Raw genomic sequence first — 17181 nt, 5'->3', positions numbered from 1 at the left:
TTATGTACGAATGGCCATACATTGGTGTTGAGTGAACTTAAACATCTTTAATACAACCCCCTTGGCAGGGATGAAATGCTGCATAAGTCTAGCCATGAACATTTGTAACTCACTGAAAATGTAAAAGATGTTTTTTACAAATAAAAATATTCACTCAACTAAAAAAAGTTTCAGGATGAGAGTTAAAAGTTAAAAGTTAAAGGATGAGAGTTACAAAGAAAAGATAATTGGTTGGTTGGCTGATTGGTTTGCAAAAAGGGGCATCTCATGGCACATCAGTGTTGTTGTGCATAGGCATGAAGACAGCATCAAGTCTGTGTACATATGATGTGGTGGTTAGCCTAATAAGACACAAGTTAAGAGAGGGGACTTAGCGACCCGCAAGGTGGCAATGGTTCATACAGCAAAGAAGGAGCCACAGTCGAGGCAAAATGGCAAGGGTTTATAACTGCAGCATCAATCCTATGTTAACATATTCGAGAATTGTAACCAAGACAGTAATGTGGTGGTCAGCATAATACGACACACTGCTGTGGATTATAAGTGCATATGTTACAAAGTTAAAACAATTTCATTCTTCTTCAATTACTAAATTTGCTTCAATATATTTTCAAAATTGTTGACAGAAATATGCTTCAAATGTAATGGTAAGGGGCACATCTCCTACATGTGCCCAACACAGGAAGATGCAGGTAAAATAAGTTGTCCCTGTAACAGACACACACTGCAGGAGATAAAGAAAGAGCATCAAGAAATACCATCCACCTTTCCTCAACAGGATAATGCAGGTAGTTCCCATAGTATCATCATGTTACCTGCTTGTCAATGCACAAAGTAAGTGACTGATATAAAAGCGCAAGGTGGCAAGGGTTCATACAACAGAAAATAGGCCACCACCAAGGCACCTGTTCTCCGCTACATTGATGAAGGATATGATGTGGAAAATGCTGATGATCTAAGAAGAGCTATTTCATATCATGGTGGTGTCAGAGGTGCACGACTTACTTCAGCTGATTTGATTAAGAGGCCCGAGCTTTCACTAGCTTGAATAAGCGTCATATGTCGACAGATGATGACGACTCTGGCAGCGACAGTGGAGGAGGATGGGTATCCAGAACTTCAAAATACTGCAGTCATACCCTTGTGGCCTTTCAAAGCAAGTAAGCCCACCACTTCCATAAATAGACAAATTGCTGTTCTCCTTATTGTTTCGTATACAAAAATATTGCTATTATTTATTTTTGAATGTCATTATCCAGAAATTCAAGAAGTTAGACCCTTTTCCCTAAAATTATTTAATTTAATGAGTTATCCCTAATACCCTGAAATTTTGTATGTCCATATAGTTTTAAGTAGAACCCTACACCCTTATATATGATTGATTGACAGTAAGGATAAATAATAAGAGATGGAAGAGAACCACTTTTAGAATCTATCAACCAGAGTTCATGACCATCTTTTAATCACCGTTTGCATTGATATGCTATGCAAGAAATCAAAGACGTTTTCAAGATTGCCTTTAATCAAAGTTTACACAAAAATGTTCAAATTTTACTTTATTACACAGCAAAGGCTTTTTGAAGATTTCATCAAGACTTCCGATTCAGTTTCAAGTCTTTTGCAATTGTGAACCGAATGAAAGTAAGAGGTTTACGAATCTTATCTAAAAATTAATTTTACACGATGAAGACGGTGCTGCTATACGTTTTACTGCTCCCTGAACATTAAGTTTCAAACCTTTTTAATTTTTAATGCAGTTATTCGGTTTAGCGAGACAAAGCCCTTTTTGACAACTTAGCTATTAAAAGTATTAATTTCGACCTGTTAAAAACAGTTGAAAGAGATCTAGCCACGGAATAAATATTATTTATGACCCGTTCGCTTTCGAGAGCGATTGAGCAAAACGTTGGAATTGAAACTCCTTCAAACTTTGATTGACAGGAATCTTGGAAAAGTTTCTGCGGGTGTTTTGATCTCTGGTGTCGCGTAACGATGCAAATGGTGGTAAGTGCTTGAAAAATCCGCTCTCTTGGTTTGTGTTAATGATTTTACTCCCTGTAACTAAACCTTAATTGTTACATTTTTTAACAGAAATGTTGACAATGCACGCACAGGCAAGTAGGAAGATGAAGACTCTGAATCGGCTAAATGTAATGACAGTCTACCTTCTGATAACAAATTGGATTTCAATGAATACGATTGAGTTTATATAGACAAGATACGCCCTCAATTTCCTACCATTTAGAAGGTGCTGTCGATCTTTCTAATCATGCCTGTCGGAAGCATCAGTTGCAAACGCTCCTTCTCAGCCCTATGCCAACTGAAGCTATGAACTCAGTCATCAACGACAGAACATCGATCAAGGGCCTTGCATTGCTGTTATTAAATTGCAGAACAGACTTCATTTCCACTCCAAGAGTAGCACTGACCGCATAGATACCTGAGATGTAAAAACTGTGAATTTCTTCTGAGGCCGAAAACTCAAGGTTTATTTTTGCATGAGTTAATTCTGTTAAAAAAATTAATAGGGTATTAACAAATTTGCCAGAATGTTAATGAGATATTAATGCACCAAAGTGCAAGAGGCTTTAACGAGTTTTGTGGCCTCTCGGCATGTATTAACAACTAAAACAATCTCTATTGTTCACCTTCAAAGTGCATTTTGCTGACCTATAAACAGTGTTGTCTGTGTTCCTCGTTACCATTGTGAAAAGGACATACATTATCTTTCCTGTATTTTCTGTGGGTCACATTGATCCTCTCAATATTGAGGCAGAATTTTTGTAGTTTGTTTATCTCCAGAGCGGAAGGGTCCAGAGACTACATCTTCTATGCAGCTTTACATACTGCTTTTTAAGACCAAGTCGTGACATTGATCTTTTTATTACAGAACTGTAACTTAGTGGAATGCACTGAAACCCATTTTAAATTGAGTGAATCGCTTATTATTTTTAAAGGCAAAATGAAAGCTTATCTTTTAAATCAGTTTTTTATGTCATAAACTCTACATGTAATTAGTTTTAGCAGTTTCTTTTTATAGACAATTGTTAGCATTTCTGAGAATTTTTATTCTATTATTGTACATAGTTTTATCAATAATTTTTTAGACTTTTTATTATATTTTTTTTATTGTGTCTGAAAAGCCCCCATGGGGAGGTGTCAATAAAATGTGTATTGTATTGTTGAGTTGAATCTACTAATTTGATTTCGTCAGGATCATCATTCTAATAGAACTTTCTTGCCTCAGTTTGCCAGAAGCTTAAATTTTACCTTCCACCTTAAAACCTGTTTTCCTCAATTCCTCATAATTTAACCCAACCTTGCCAAAACAATGGAACCTTATATGATGCTGTTATTGGGGTATTTCGGTTGTTTATCTAATAAAAGTGGAAACAAAAACCAAGTACATTGATAAGAAGAAAACAAAATGTTTTGCAATTTTTGCAGGGAATTTCCAAATGGAAAAAAACACGCAATACTCCCTGACGATGGGAACAACTAACTTTCATACTGCTTAAAGGCACATGAGCCATAAGATGCATATATGTTGCAGCTCTTACGTGTAGCGCAGAAGAAATTTTGAAATACTTCTTAAAAAAATGCAAAAAAAATGGCTGCGTTTAATTATTTGACCGTGGTTCGGCGTGTATTTAAATTAAAACGTTTTGGGGTTGATTGTAAAGTCCAGTTTTGGTTCTTGTTGCTTTATGTGTGGAGGTTATGTTTACTTAGTTTGAGAAGTCTTGTGAGTTGTGTGAATTGATCATAGGGGATACGTATTGTTAATTGTGAGCTTTTATGTCCAAAAAAAGGTTTCCTTCAAGTTGTCTTTGTTGCCGGTGTTCGACATTGTGCCATCACACTCCTGTCACCATTGCTTTACGAATACAAGAGGCCACTTTCACCACCAGCCACAAGTATCTTCTGGATACCAAAGGAATTGTGCTAAGAAGATTCATCAGAGTTAATTGTGAATCAGGTCATACCATTAGTGAAGGCAAAATCAAACCATATGTAGCTTTCAATCTAAATATTTTTCTTTTCTCTAAGGGAAACTTCACAAGCCTGAAGTTCCTCTGCTAATTTGTCACATTTAAAATAGTCACTGAATGAAAAAAACAAGTATAGCAGTGTTGTCTTGCTGCGAAATGAGGTCCAAGTTATGGTGGCCATAATAAAGGGAATTTTGGAAAAAGCCAGTGATAACATGGATAGCCCTTTGCATTGCAACGGGTAATTATCTAACAAAATTCTTCAGCATTTAACACTGGCAACATGCATGCATATTGGTTTGCAATATCCAGTGCAACTATAATTGTTTAGCATCAATTCAACATCTAATTCCTTATTTAAGCTAACTATCTTTGATTCATTTAGTACATACAATATTTGGGCAAAACCTAAATGGTTGATACACAAACACATACACAACCCAAAAGAATATAATAATGACTTAAATATACAATTGTCCCTTTTTGTCCTTCTGAGTGTCAAACCATATTGCATATGTTTGTTCACTGCCCGCAGGCAACCTCTTTTTGGAATAAATTCCAAGATTGGTATTCGTTTTTAAGTAACACGAAATTGAGTCTTTCGGAGTGAGACGTCATGTTTGGAATTATTCGCAGTCACACTCACTGTTTAGCTCTCAACCATCTCATCATCTTAGGCAAGTATTTTATATATATTAAAGCATTAGATACTATTAAGTTCCAGTTTCAAGATTTCATCTCTCTTGTGCGGGAAAAGATGAAACTAGAGAATATATCGCAGCCACGTCTGATAAAGTAAAAGATTTTAACACTAAATGGCATTTTTTTTTCTAGCAATTTAAGATAATCTTATTTAATAATAATAAAAATAGTGTCATGAAATATTTTTTATGGCAAATAATCATTGATATTACATAATTAAAATGCTTTCTTTTCATCTTTACTAGTCACCGTGAACAAGTATATCTTATTGAAAAGTACTCCAGACAGTTGCTTGATTAAACTGGAAAAGATACCAGTAGTGTTGATGAAACTACTATGTAATCACTGCATGTAGAGTTGCAGCATTGTTCTCCTACATTAGATAATTTCCTCACTTGGTGCATCTCCACCTATGGCATTGATCATGCCTTTCCTCCACCTTTATCTGCTATTTACATAGCTTTAAGCAAATCGTCGCCTGTTTGTGCTCTTCTTCCACAATGCAAGTCACCAGAACCATTGTATAAAAAACTAGTGAATAATGTACCTGTCAAACAGTCACGCCATGATCTTCTTCTTCTCCAACAGTCCTGTCCACTAGTGTTTGATATAATTAGCCTAATAGAAGATCACCTCCCAAATGCTTTATGTAACCTTATAAAGGACATGTTGAAGAAAGCCATGGTACCTTTAAATGTAGACTCCTGTACAGACAATGAGCCAAAAGAAAATGGAAATTTGCAGGATTTCCAGTATTTTCCATGCCTGCCAGTTGTGAGAAGCCGTGAAACTTCTGTCTTGATGTGAACACAACCTCCAACATCTGTACAAAACGAGGTACAAGGCATCCAACTTTGCTACCTGGCATTTTCTTGTTGGCATAATAACATCATAACTAGAATGACATCAATGCATGGATACAATATTTTTGTTTTCTTATCAACAGCAAACATGTGCATTATAAGTGTTTCTAAATTTTGTTAATAAATGATTTTGGTTGTCTTTGTTCTTTTTTAATTGATTGATTGCTCACACACGTAACATTCCTTTTACAGTATTTAGGACATGTTACTTTGTGTTTCAGGTAATATACCCACCATTCAGAAAATATCGCAATTTCTGGGGCGTGAGGCATTATTAGGATGCAGCAGATGTCTGCTCAGAGGCAAAAGAGAATGTGACGATTGTGGAAAACAGACTGGAAGGATGAGCTACTTTATCAAAATGAAAAGACTCACGTCTAGAAGCAACGTGACCATTAAGAACAGGGAAAAAGAATGGTTAAAGGCAAACAAACAAAACAGAAGCCCAAGAAATTGCCAAGAAGAATGGGGTGCGATATTCAGAATTAGCAAGACTGCCTTACTTCAACCTGCAAAGAATGTGTGTAGTAGACCCAATGCATGCCTTCTTTTTAGCCTTAATTGAAAAAGAAATGAAATTGCATTAAGTCAAGACATGGAAAGAGAACATTTAGTTATTTTTGAATGGTCAAATATTTGTATACATTTCAGCAGGTTTGATGTAATTATGATGGAGTCACTTCTACATCTTTTTTAAGGGTGGAAACAAAAAAAACAAGCACATTTTGTAAATATAATAATCCAATACTATCTTTGGCTTACTTTTTTTCAAAACAGTTTTTGATTTGTGCTGAATGTTTTTTTTATAGTCTTGCCGTCTGCAGAGGTCCTCAGCAGGACTCAAGGTAGGAGTATTAGGTGAACGGTTTTTTGTAATCTTGCAATCTCCAACCTTGAGTCCTCAGCCGGACTCAAGGTTGAAGTATTATGTGAAGACATCAAAAAAATAATTCTATTTCTCTCTGGCCATTTTTTAGCATAAGAAGGGTGGTGAGGAGCCATTCCTTAGACCCGGAGGTGAGGAGCTATCCCTACGTCCCAGCAGCAAAGCAGTCCAGGAAGCCATGGCATCCTTACAAGCTGCTGGAACTGTGCTCTGTCATGTAATTTCTGACAAATGAGCTTCCTCTCAGTTTTAATATTGTGTTCGCTATGTTGATTATTAAGGACAAAGTTTTGGCTGTTAACAGCGCTAACAACCAGCAGCTGAAGAGTTCCTTCAAGGATCTCCTGCAGGACACCGTCAGCCAAATTAAACGGTCCTTTGAGAATGCCGCGGACCTTCAAATGAAGGAGTTAAAAAAGCTCAAGTTCAGTGAGCCTCGCACATTTAAGTGTAAAGCTAATGAGTATCAATACAAATTCAACCTCAAATTAGTGGAAACTCAACGACGCCAAGTCTTCCGCTCATAAGTTGCAGCTAGACAAAGTTAAAGCAGACCTGGAGGAAGGTGAGAAATTACTTGTCAAAAGACAAAAGCACATTCTTCTTGCCGATAAATCAGATTCTGCGTGGTTTATGGTAGAGGAATATAAGAAGCATGTCTCAAAGTCTCAAACAGTACTTCGAAGTTACATGGCAGGTTAAACAGTTTTCTTAACAAAAAAAATTTATCCATAAAGGTGATGCTAAAATCTAATTATGACCATTGGTCATGTATCTTGTAGGTTGTTATCAAACTACAAGCACTGTGAGGGCAAATTGTTAGCAGTTATAGAGATACTAGCCGACGGAGAGAAGTTAAAAGAGAATGTTCAAAAAAGTAGAGGTTGTAAAACGTGGTTCGTTGAAACAAGGACGACAGAAAATCTCCAACAATGATGGATGAAAACCAACCGATCTCCGAGTCGCAGTTCAAAACTGGATGGCATTTGTTGAATGATCAAGGAGGACTGTTCTGTCGCACTTTATAATAATCATTGCACTTTGTAATACCTGTCGCACTTTGTAATAAAACTGTCACACTTTGTAATAACAAGTTGTCACACTTTGTAATAAGCTTTCAAATTTCCTTTGAATAGGAAATTTGGTAGAAATTATAACTAATCCCCCAAGGCACAAATACGTTCTTTCTTGATATTTTGCTCTGCATACTAAACTGACAGGACAAAAATGAAACTTGTTCTCCCCCACGCTTCTCACAATTGTTATTTTGGAGATAACACAACTTGCTTAGCAACGATGGAATGCAATAAGTGAACAGAGGGCAAATAACTCCTGGTAAAAAATAAAAAGAAATGCGAGAGGGTTGAGTCCAAGGGTTAGTAAGGGAGATGGTACGGTGGCCCATAACTGTCACGGCAAAACCAAAAAGCTCACAGCAAAACCAAAAAGCTCACGGCAAAACCAAAAAGCTCACGGCAAAATCAAAAAGCTCACGGCAAAATCAAAAAGCTCACGGCCAAACCAAAAAGCTCACGGCAAAACCAAAAACACCACGGCAAAACCAAAAAGCTCACGGCAAAACCAAAAACACCACGGCAAAACCAAAAAGCTCACGGCAAAACCAAAAAGCTCACGGTTAAACCAAAAACACCACGGCAAAAACAAAAACACCACGGCAAAAACAAAAAGCCACGGCAAAACCAAAAAGCACACGGCAAAAACAAAAACTCCACGGCAAAAACAAAAAGCTCACGGCAAAAACAAAAACAGCTCACGGCCGTGGGCCCTGGACACTACCTGTGTTGAGTTTGCACGAGTTGTTGGGAATGAATCCAACATGGCCGCGTCCAGCTCCAATATGTTTTGTTCAAACTGTGGCGCTGAGGCTGTGTCAACGGCAAACTTTTGTGCCAGATGTGGTCAAGGTAACATTTGATAACTATTACTTTGCATATGATGCGAAAATTGATATTTCTTATACTTTTTAATCTCAAGAAGCCTGTTTTCATTCGCTTCATGACAACGCTAAATGTTAAATTTACCGTGTGCTTTGTCTTTTATTTGTGCCTCAAGGGTTTGCTTCCACATCGTCAGCTCATGATCAGTCACGAATATCAGAGGATGTAAAAGGTTAGGCCATACTTATTTGCTCAAAGACACGTAGAACACACGACAGAAAAGCCATCGTTGTCAATTGCTATCTGTATTAAACTTGTGGGCTGGTGTAACTCAAGAAACCTCCATGCTCCATCAGTGTGAGGTATTGCCCTCGTTATCGCTCACCTGCACTCACCTATGGCCAATTAGATGTAATTTTCTTTTTTAATTAGAACTAGTGAGCCAAAGAGAACCTTCATTTCATGATTGTTAACATCTCTTTGTTTATTTGTCGCTTTTCGTCTCCAATAATTTTACACTTCTTCAGGGAATAAATGTTACATCTGTTGAACAGCACGTTATAGCACGCTAAGTAAAATTGAAAATACCAAAGCCAACTCTACATAGAAGAAGAAGAATATATGCTGGTCTTTGAAGATGGGAAACAAGCCCAATTCCTGCCAGGAACTGTTGAATTTTTCATCCTTCAAAGGTATCACGAAGAAATAGGAAAAGACTACAAGAGAATTGTCCTCTACCTATGTACAACCACAGACATCAATAGTGCTGAAAAGAGTCACCAAGAGGGGAACAGCAGTGAAAGTGAAATGTCAGTTGAAGAGTTGCAGTCGAGACCAGGAAAGAAGGCAAAAACAGAAATCGATGGAGACGAAGAGCTAGCAAAGAGCCTCCAGTTTGAATTTGACCAGGAAGCAGGCCATTTTGATGCTGGAATAGATGATAGCAAAAGTGCTTCAAATCCTACAAGTGGCCATGTTAGGATCCAAGAGGATTCACCCATGCTTAGTATTGGCCCTGTTGCTGCTATGACCAATACAACAACAGTACCAAAGTTCCCTGAAGAGAAGCTGACACAGTTTACAAGTATCGAACAGCTTTTAAGATCCCTTGGGAGCTCTGTGGACGAATCTGATCAATTTTTTCTTGTAGTCAGGAGAGGTTCATCTTTCCAGAGGCAACTGAAGATTTGGCAGCGGGAATCAAAAAAAAGCTCTCCCGCAAAACTCTTGCGAGTACACTTTGCAGGGGAAGACGGCATTGACAGCGGTGCTATGGCCAAAGAATTCCTAGGAAATGCCGTACGTGAAATGGGAAAGGTTTTTTTCCCGGACGGTGTGCCCATAGACTCCATGTTACATGTTCATAATGGCTTTTTTCTAGCCTGTGGGCAAATTGTAGCAGTCAGTCTTGTGCAAGGAGGACCACCTCCCTGCTTTTTAACTGAGTGTGCATTTCAGATGCTGGTCAGTCCTGATATTGATGTGAATGACTTGAAGGAAGACATCCACTTGACCCCTAGCGAGAAATCATTGTTGGAAAGTATCAGAGAAAATCCAGTTACCCATCAGGATACCATTTTGGAGCATGGCTATACAGGCATTGTTGATTTAGAGCATGTAAATGACATAACTGGTACAGTGATGGTGAGTCTCATCAGTAGAAGGTCCTTGTTTCTCAAAGAGTTTGGAAAAGGTCTTGAGCTCTATGGTTTGGAGAGTCTGGTAAAGGGCAATGCTGATCTTTGCAAGCCACTTTTTGTGAAACATTCTAATGCAAACATTGTTGATGCAAATTACATTGTTTCAGTGTTGAAGCCTGAATATTCACAAGAGGGCAGCTCCAGGAGAGAAATCGAGGAAGCAGTCATTGATAATTTCCATGATTTGCTTATGAGATTTGAGGATGAAAACTTGTCGGGCTACTCCGAAATGCTGGCTTGGAATAACAAAGACAAGCTTCAAGAAAGAGAACCAACAGAAACAAACCAGTCAGAGGCAGACGAGCTCCCTGGGAACTTTCAGTCTGCAGTGCTTAACCCACCAGATGTTCTAGGGTGGCTCACAGGACAGCAACACAAGCCAGTTAATGGCGATGATCTTTCCATCACTGTTATGTTTGATCATGACTGTGCGCAGAGAAATCCACGTCACACCATATGTTTCCCTGTTGTCTCTGCTTGCGGGAGAACTGTGACATTTCCAGTGAAGCATATGGAGGTGCCTGAAGATTTTACACGTGTCTTTCTATTAGCGTATTGCAAGGGCCAGGCTTTTGGGCGACGATAAATTATAATTGTTGCAACACTACCATGTCTTTACTACTTTTGACAGCATTTCTTGCCCTTGAATGAGAGGTTTTGTGTTACCATGTTTGTGCACTCCACAAAAAGGGACAGGTTTGAGATTCTACCTGACCACTAGTCGTTTGAAAGTTTTTCTTATGTTTGCGTTTAATAGAGAAGCTGCTGTTCAGCTGCGTTTTGTTCTGTCAACTGATGTATTGACAATGAAGTAAGTCATTTGCAGATGCATTTGTGGTATAATTGCACCTATTATTAGTTTTGTTCCTGTTTTCCGTTGATGAATGTAAACTATAGCAGTAAAAGGAGAGCATAATACCAGTGTGCTTTCAATGGTTGAGAACAACATTGTACAATTTTAACTGCTAAATGTTAAGTTGCAAAAGGGAAGACACCCAATATACGTGAGAATAAATTAATAGTGTTATTGTTGATTTAATAAATGATATTTATTAAAGAAGAATTATTTTCATTGACAGTTTCAAAGGCCTTAAATTTAGAATCAGAATGTCACTTCCCAACCATGTACATTATCAGCCTTTTACATATATCAGTTTCTTTTTTTAGGGTCAATGTAAACAAGGGCATCACTAAGGCCAGTTTGTAATATGTAGTAACTTTACAATATGTAGTACCTCTGTAGTACTCCTCTTACAAATTATTTGTGGCTCATCGTCAGTCAGCATAAAATCTCAAAACCATCCACAATAGTTACATTTTTGACAGCACATTTACAGCCAGTATGATTCAAGTGTTCTTTGAAATACATGTGTGTGGTAAGAGATACTGCTATGAAACAGATCTTGTAGTAAAAATAATGTGTACCTTGCTTGGATAAGGGCGCAGATTTATGGAGAGAATCCGAATTCAGCAATGTGTCAACTTTTCATATTGCTGCAAAGCTTCTTTCCAAGTAGTAGGAACTTCAATGTCGAGACCTTCAACAACATAGTCGAAATATTCTTGATATTCGTCAGTGCCTTGTGTGACAATGATTTGTTGGGACACACACTCAATTTCATTAGGTTCAACACTTGACAAAAGATTGTTTACAGCACCATGATACTCTGGCAAAAAAAATAATGAATCTGGTCTGCCTCTTACTGTATTATGCCTAGAACGTCTAATATAATGAGTGTTCCAATGTTCTTTGACAGCATCGCAATCTGCTTGGAGCACCCCAGAGAAACAATACCACAAACATTCTTTATTCATTTCAGAGGTCATGTCAATTTTGCCATCCGTTTCCAAATCTTGAAAAAAATTTCTCCAGCATGATGATCTGTTCTTGGAATAGAATGACCACCATCCCTCAATAGATGCCAGTAAACCATTTTCAGTTCCCAAGTCAGTTACAACTTCAACAGGGCAGCCTCCTAGATCCCTCACTGCGTCTACATAATACATTGCTGGGTACTCTGGTAGATTATTTGAACGTGCCACCTCCAACCACATGATACGTCAACTATAGCCATCTATACAACCATGAATTGGGAATCCCCAGGGCTTAAGCTTATCGTAACCATCGACATGCCACGCATAGTTGGGACCTGGGTTATGGTATTCTCTCCTTTTTAAGCAATGTCTCTTACGCAATTCTGTTCCTTCAGGATCAAGCTCTCTAATAATTTCCTGTGCCACCATTCTTGGGACTCTGAATCCCTCTAATTCCAATGTGTGCCAGACTGTCCGTTACCCTCCCATTGATCCAGGTCCGTCGATAATCTCTTGTATGCGTTTTCTAACTTCCTTTATCTGCAAAGATGTCAGCTTATGAAACACCATTGCGGGCACCAAAAACACCAGAATACCGTCCAAATCCGGACGAGGACATAACCTTGTTCCCTGATCCGAACCTAGACTCGGAGCCAGAAATAGAGGCGAGCCCTCCAGCATCACAACTTGAGCCAAGGCACAAAGCTCAACTAGCCAAGCAGTCAAACAACGAAGGCCAACACCTTCCACAAGAAAACCTTCCAAGGAATAGCCAGTCACGGCAGCCAAGGAAAAGGAAACACGAAGACGCCACCAGCGCTGTTGAATTCAAGAAGCAAAAGACAGAAACCTCCATACTTAAACTGGAGAGACATTTAGAACAAAAGACTTGCCCTAAGTCGCTTCAATATAAGGCAAAGGCGAACGTAACGCCGGACGAAACTTTCCGACAGGAAATTAGCGCTATCAAAAGTCACGCAGAAGAACAATTTGTTAGCGCCCTAGTGCGCTACCATAAGCGTAGACTTATTAGTCACACTAAAAAGCTTGAAAAGGCTAGTATTGCCAAGTCTCGATCACAAAACAATGTACGTGAGAGATCGCGTTCGCCCCTGCGAAACATTGCAAATACTCATGTCACTAGGCTCGATAAACTAGAGCATAAAATTGAGAAATTGACAGAAATCATTTGTACACGTTTTCAGAGTGATAATAAACATGTTGAACAGTACAACAGTGTCATCTCTGAACAATCAGCCGCTAAACCCACTGAAGCAAAAAGGCTATCCAAAAATATCAAACGCAAAAAACGTAGAAAAAATACAATACAGAAATGTATTACCACAGAAAGGGAGAAAAATGAAAAATACCTTAAAAACCTTTCAGAAAACACATTAACTGACCACCAAGTCAGCGTGTTAGCAAAAGGGCTTAAATTTATCGAAACACCCGTGACAAATGAAAATAAAATCAGGCAACAATTGTTGCGTGATTTCGAAGAATTCGCCAGACGAATGAGACTTAAATATATATTTCACGGAAATGACAAGGAGCCACATCCTTTTCATGTCAAATCAAACGTTATTTTAACCTAATCGCGATTTCATGAAGTTACTTTATTCTTTTTTTAAATGACAACTGCATGTACTAAAAAGTGTGTTCATCCGTTTACCTAAATAATAGTGTACAGATTCGTTTTCGGTTCTACTCGAACGGCATCCCACGACATCTCATGGTCGCCACGTTGGGAACCCATTTTCAGGCCTGGTCACCAGAGGCAAAATTTTAGTCGCCATGGCGCCTAAACTGGTCGTAACTTGGAGGGTTAATATTTATAAGAACAATAATAATAATAATAATAAAGCTAAACAAATAATGATAAAGTTAATTAATACATGGATAGTGACCATATGAACAACTCCACCATAGGCTCTTCCGCTTATGGGCGGTCTTGGAGAAAAACGTCATTTAACTTTGTGTCAATTTTGACACCTAGGAGCTGGCTTCTCTATTGTGATAAGACTATTCTTTTATTGTGCGACCTCATAGTTTTTTCTTTTGATAAAGCCGGTATGGCATATAAATGGATCTTAGCCTTTATGAGCTGCCTTATGCTGTGTTTTTGCAGTTTCGGAGCAGAAAAGAAAGGGAGATATTTTCATTCATTAAGCGACAAGGCTTACAAGATGCTGTTGCTGCTGGTACAAGGAAATTTTAACGTGCCCGTGGCAGAACGCACACACTAACAGAGGAATGCAGTAGTGCGCTATTGGCGCCAACGTGATAGGTTACACCTTGGACCTCAGTCTACCCCAACACTGTACTTTGATGGCAAGTCTTGTTGCAAAAACGTTTGATCAAGCAAAAGCTGGTGGATGTAAAAAACTGCGAAATCGAGCCGCAGATGGCTTTGCAGGTCTGAGCAAAAGAAATATCCTACGAGTGACAAACAACGAAGCGAAGTATCGCATACACAATGTCAAATTCACAAATAAAGCCACGCCAAGGCCAGTAACCGCCAGGACCATTCAAGGTCAACATCAAATTGACCTGATGGACTTAAGCAAAGAGGCTGTCAACCACAACAGGCACGTGTACAAGTATGTTCTAAGCGTAATGGATAATTTCAGTAGGTATTAGTCGGGCACTTCAGAGAATCTATAGCGAGCACTGTCCACCTGATCGTGCCGGCAAAAATTGAACATCTTATAAATGTCAGAAGAAGTAATTACAATCTGAGAGGTGTTAATGTCTTGTCATTACCTTAGATGAATAGCACCCAATACGGCCTAAAGTGTTTTACTTATTATGCCACAAAACAATGGAACACACTTCCTGTGAACTAAGGATTTTATACACGACGTTCAAAATTTAATGTTTTAAATTGTACGTTTTATTTTTTGGGGCTTTTTACAGCGATGTCAATTTTTTTAATCATGGTAACACTCAATAAATATGTTCACCTGTTTGCAAGTTTTGAAGCTTTCCGCCCAGGAGCAGCTTCACATCTCAGTCCTCGACATAGATGACAGCAAATGACGATGCAGTATGATGCTATCCTTAAAGAGCAACTTGCTGAGGGAATCGTAGAGCCAGCCAAAGAGTAGCCTGCAAAGCAAGCGTTCCGCGAGCGCGAGAGATTTTACCCGCGCGAGAATTGGGGCGAGATCAAAAAAGGAAAAGTAACAGGGAGGGGGTGGGGAAAGAAGGTAATGCTTGCAAGCAAATCCCACGATTCTGAAAAACCCGCTCGCCCACGAACCGGGTCTCTGATTAGTGCGGCTTGGTTATTTTGATTGTCAAGTTTGACAGATTCGTCCTTGTTGATATCAAGGAACAAGATCAACATGGCGGACGATTTTGAGTGTTGCTTAGGCGAAGTTTTATCGGAATTGAGCGCTACTGGGCTTGCGTTTACGTTAAAGCCCGAACAAGAAAAAGCAATGCGACATCTTTTTAACGGGCAAGATGTCCTGGCTGTTTTGTCGACAGGTTTCGGCAAGAGTTAAATTTTCCAGTTATTTGTTTTAATGTGTGGTGTGCGAAGTAAAAGGCTAGGAGGAAAAGGCTTCGCGAGTATTATTGTCATCTGTCCATTGCAAAGTTTAATCAGGGATCAAGTAGAGGAGATTATATCCATGGGGATTACGGCGTGTGATTTAAATGACAATTTGGATTGTTTAGAGGACATACACAGAGGCAAATTTAATATTGTGTAGGCTTCAGCGGAAGCCGCTATGGACAAGCGATTTCTTGATTCCCTTAAGTTGAAGAATTCTGTGTTCAATCAGAATTTAGCCGGCCTTGTTGTAGACGAAAGTCATACTGTTGAAACTTGGGCGGTAATGAGGTAAGCTTCTTTGCCACTGTTTATACTTTTGATACGTAAAAGCCTGCCAGTTGTGAGAAGCCATGAAACTTCTGTCTTGATGTGAACACAACCTCCAACATCTGTACAAAACGATGTACAAGGCATCCGACTTTGCTACCTGGCATTTTCTTGTTGGCATAATAACATCATAACTAGAATGTCATCCATGCATGGATACAATATTTTTGTTTTCTTATCAACAGCAAACATGTGTATTATAAGTGTTTCTACATTTTGTTAATAAATGATTTTGGTTGTCTTTGTTCTTTTTTAATCGATTGATTGCTCACACACGTAGCATTCCTTTTACAGTATTTAGGACATGTTACTTTGTGTTTCAGGTAATATACCCACCATTCAGAAAATATCGCAATTTCTGGGGCAAGAGGCATTATTAGGATGCAGCAGATGTCTGCTCAGAGGCAAAAGAGAATGTGACGATTGTGGAAAACAGACTGGAAGGATGAGCTACTTTATCAAAATGAAAAGATTCACGTCTAGAAGCAACGTGACCATTAAGAACAGGGGAAAGAATGGTTGAAGGCAAACAAAAAAACAGAAGCCCAAGAAATTGCCAAGAAGAATGGGGTGCGATATTCAGAATTAGCAAGACTGCCTTACTTCAACCTGCAAAGAATGTGTGTAGTAGACCCAATGCATGCCTTCTTTTTAGCCTTAATTAAAAAAGAAATGGAATTGCATTAAGTCAAGACATGGAAAGTCCTCATTTTTAACATGCCATACCACTAAACAAGCAGGAGACATTTTACTGACAAGATTGTGACTTACGCACAATATTGGAAGATTACCTACTAGTCTATTGGACAGGAACAGCTTAAGAGGTGTTACTGCTGAGCAGTGAAAAAACTATGCAATCATCTATGCTCGCTCTTGCCTGCTAGATCTGATTAGTCAGCCTGCCTTCGAATCCATGCAGACACTGTGAAATCACAGACAGCCTTACAGTACTTTTAAACTTAAGACGACTTGACTGCTCTGGGTCAAAAACTAGGAGAGCACCATGATATGTTCTGCAAACTTTACTCTAATATATTCCTTTAACCAAATTACTGTTACCTTGAATGTCATACACAAGTCTGGTGTTGTGGTCTTTCTTTCCCGATACAGTATTGGTCCACTTATAAGGAAGTAAATTATTGCCATGATTTATGCACTTCATTTGAATCCCGAAATGTTCTTGAGGGCTCCATATTAGCACCTTCTGAAGGATGATACATCAATTGGATATGGAGGATGTATAACTGATGAGAACGTAAAATCTTAAGGCTTCCCCTGGAATTTTTCATTGCGCTTGACTTGTCTGCATCATTAAGTAGGATTCCAAATGAATAGTGCACCAACACGGTAAAGAAGGTGAATAAATGCATCCAGTTGTAGTGGTTGATACTCCTTTTAAAAACGGTCAGTGAAGGTTAACAATGAACGCAAGCACA

General features: G+C 38.7%; 1 protein-coding gene and 1 pseudogene across 1 annotated transcript; one reads left to right on the top strand and one right to left on the bottom strand.

The window, feature by feature from the left end:
- Positions 1–8932: 8932 nt before the first annotated feature.
- Positions 8933–10827, top strand: LOC144650220 (uncharacterized). The gene has a single exon (XM_078509871.1). The coding sequence runs from the start codon at positions 8963–8965 to the stop codon at positions 10625–10627; it is 1665 nt and encodes a 554-aa protein (XP_078365997.1). The 5' UTR covers positions 8933–8962; the 3' UTR covers positions 10628–10827.
- Positions 10828–10844: 17 nt separating this feature from the next.
- Positions 10845–12426, bottom strand: LOC144648435 (uncharacterized; annotated as a pseudogene).
- Positions 12427–17181: the final 4755 nt, after the last annotated feature.

This window comes from Oculina patagonica, chromosome 4 (genome assembly GCF_052425735.1).
Source record: "Oculina patagonica isolate OP01 chromosome 4, crgOcupat, whole genome shotgun sequence".
NCBI classification, from domain to species: Eukaryota; Metazoa; Cnidaria; class Anthozoa; order Scleractinia; family Oculinidae; genus Oculina; species Oculina patagonica.
The sequence above is the reverse complement of the archived record's forward strand: the minus strand, read 5'-3'. Positions and strand labels throughout refer to the sequence as shown.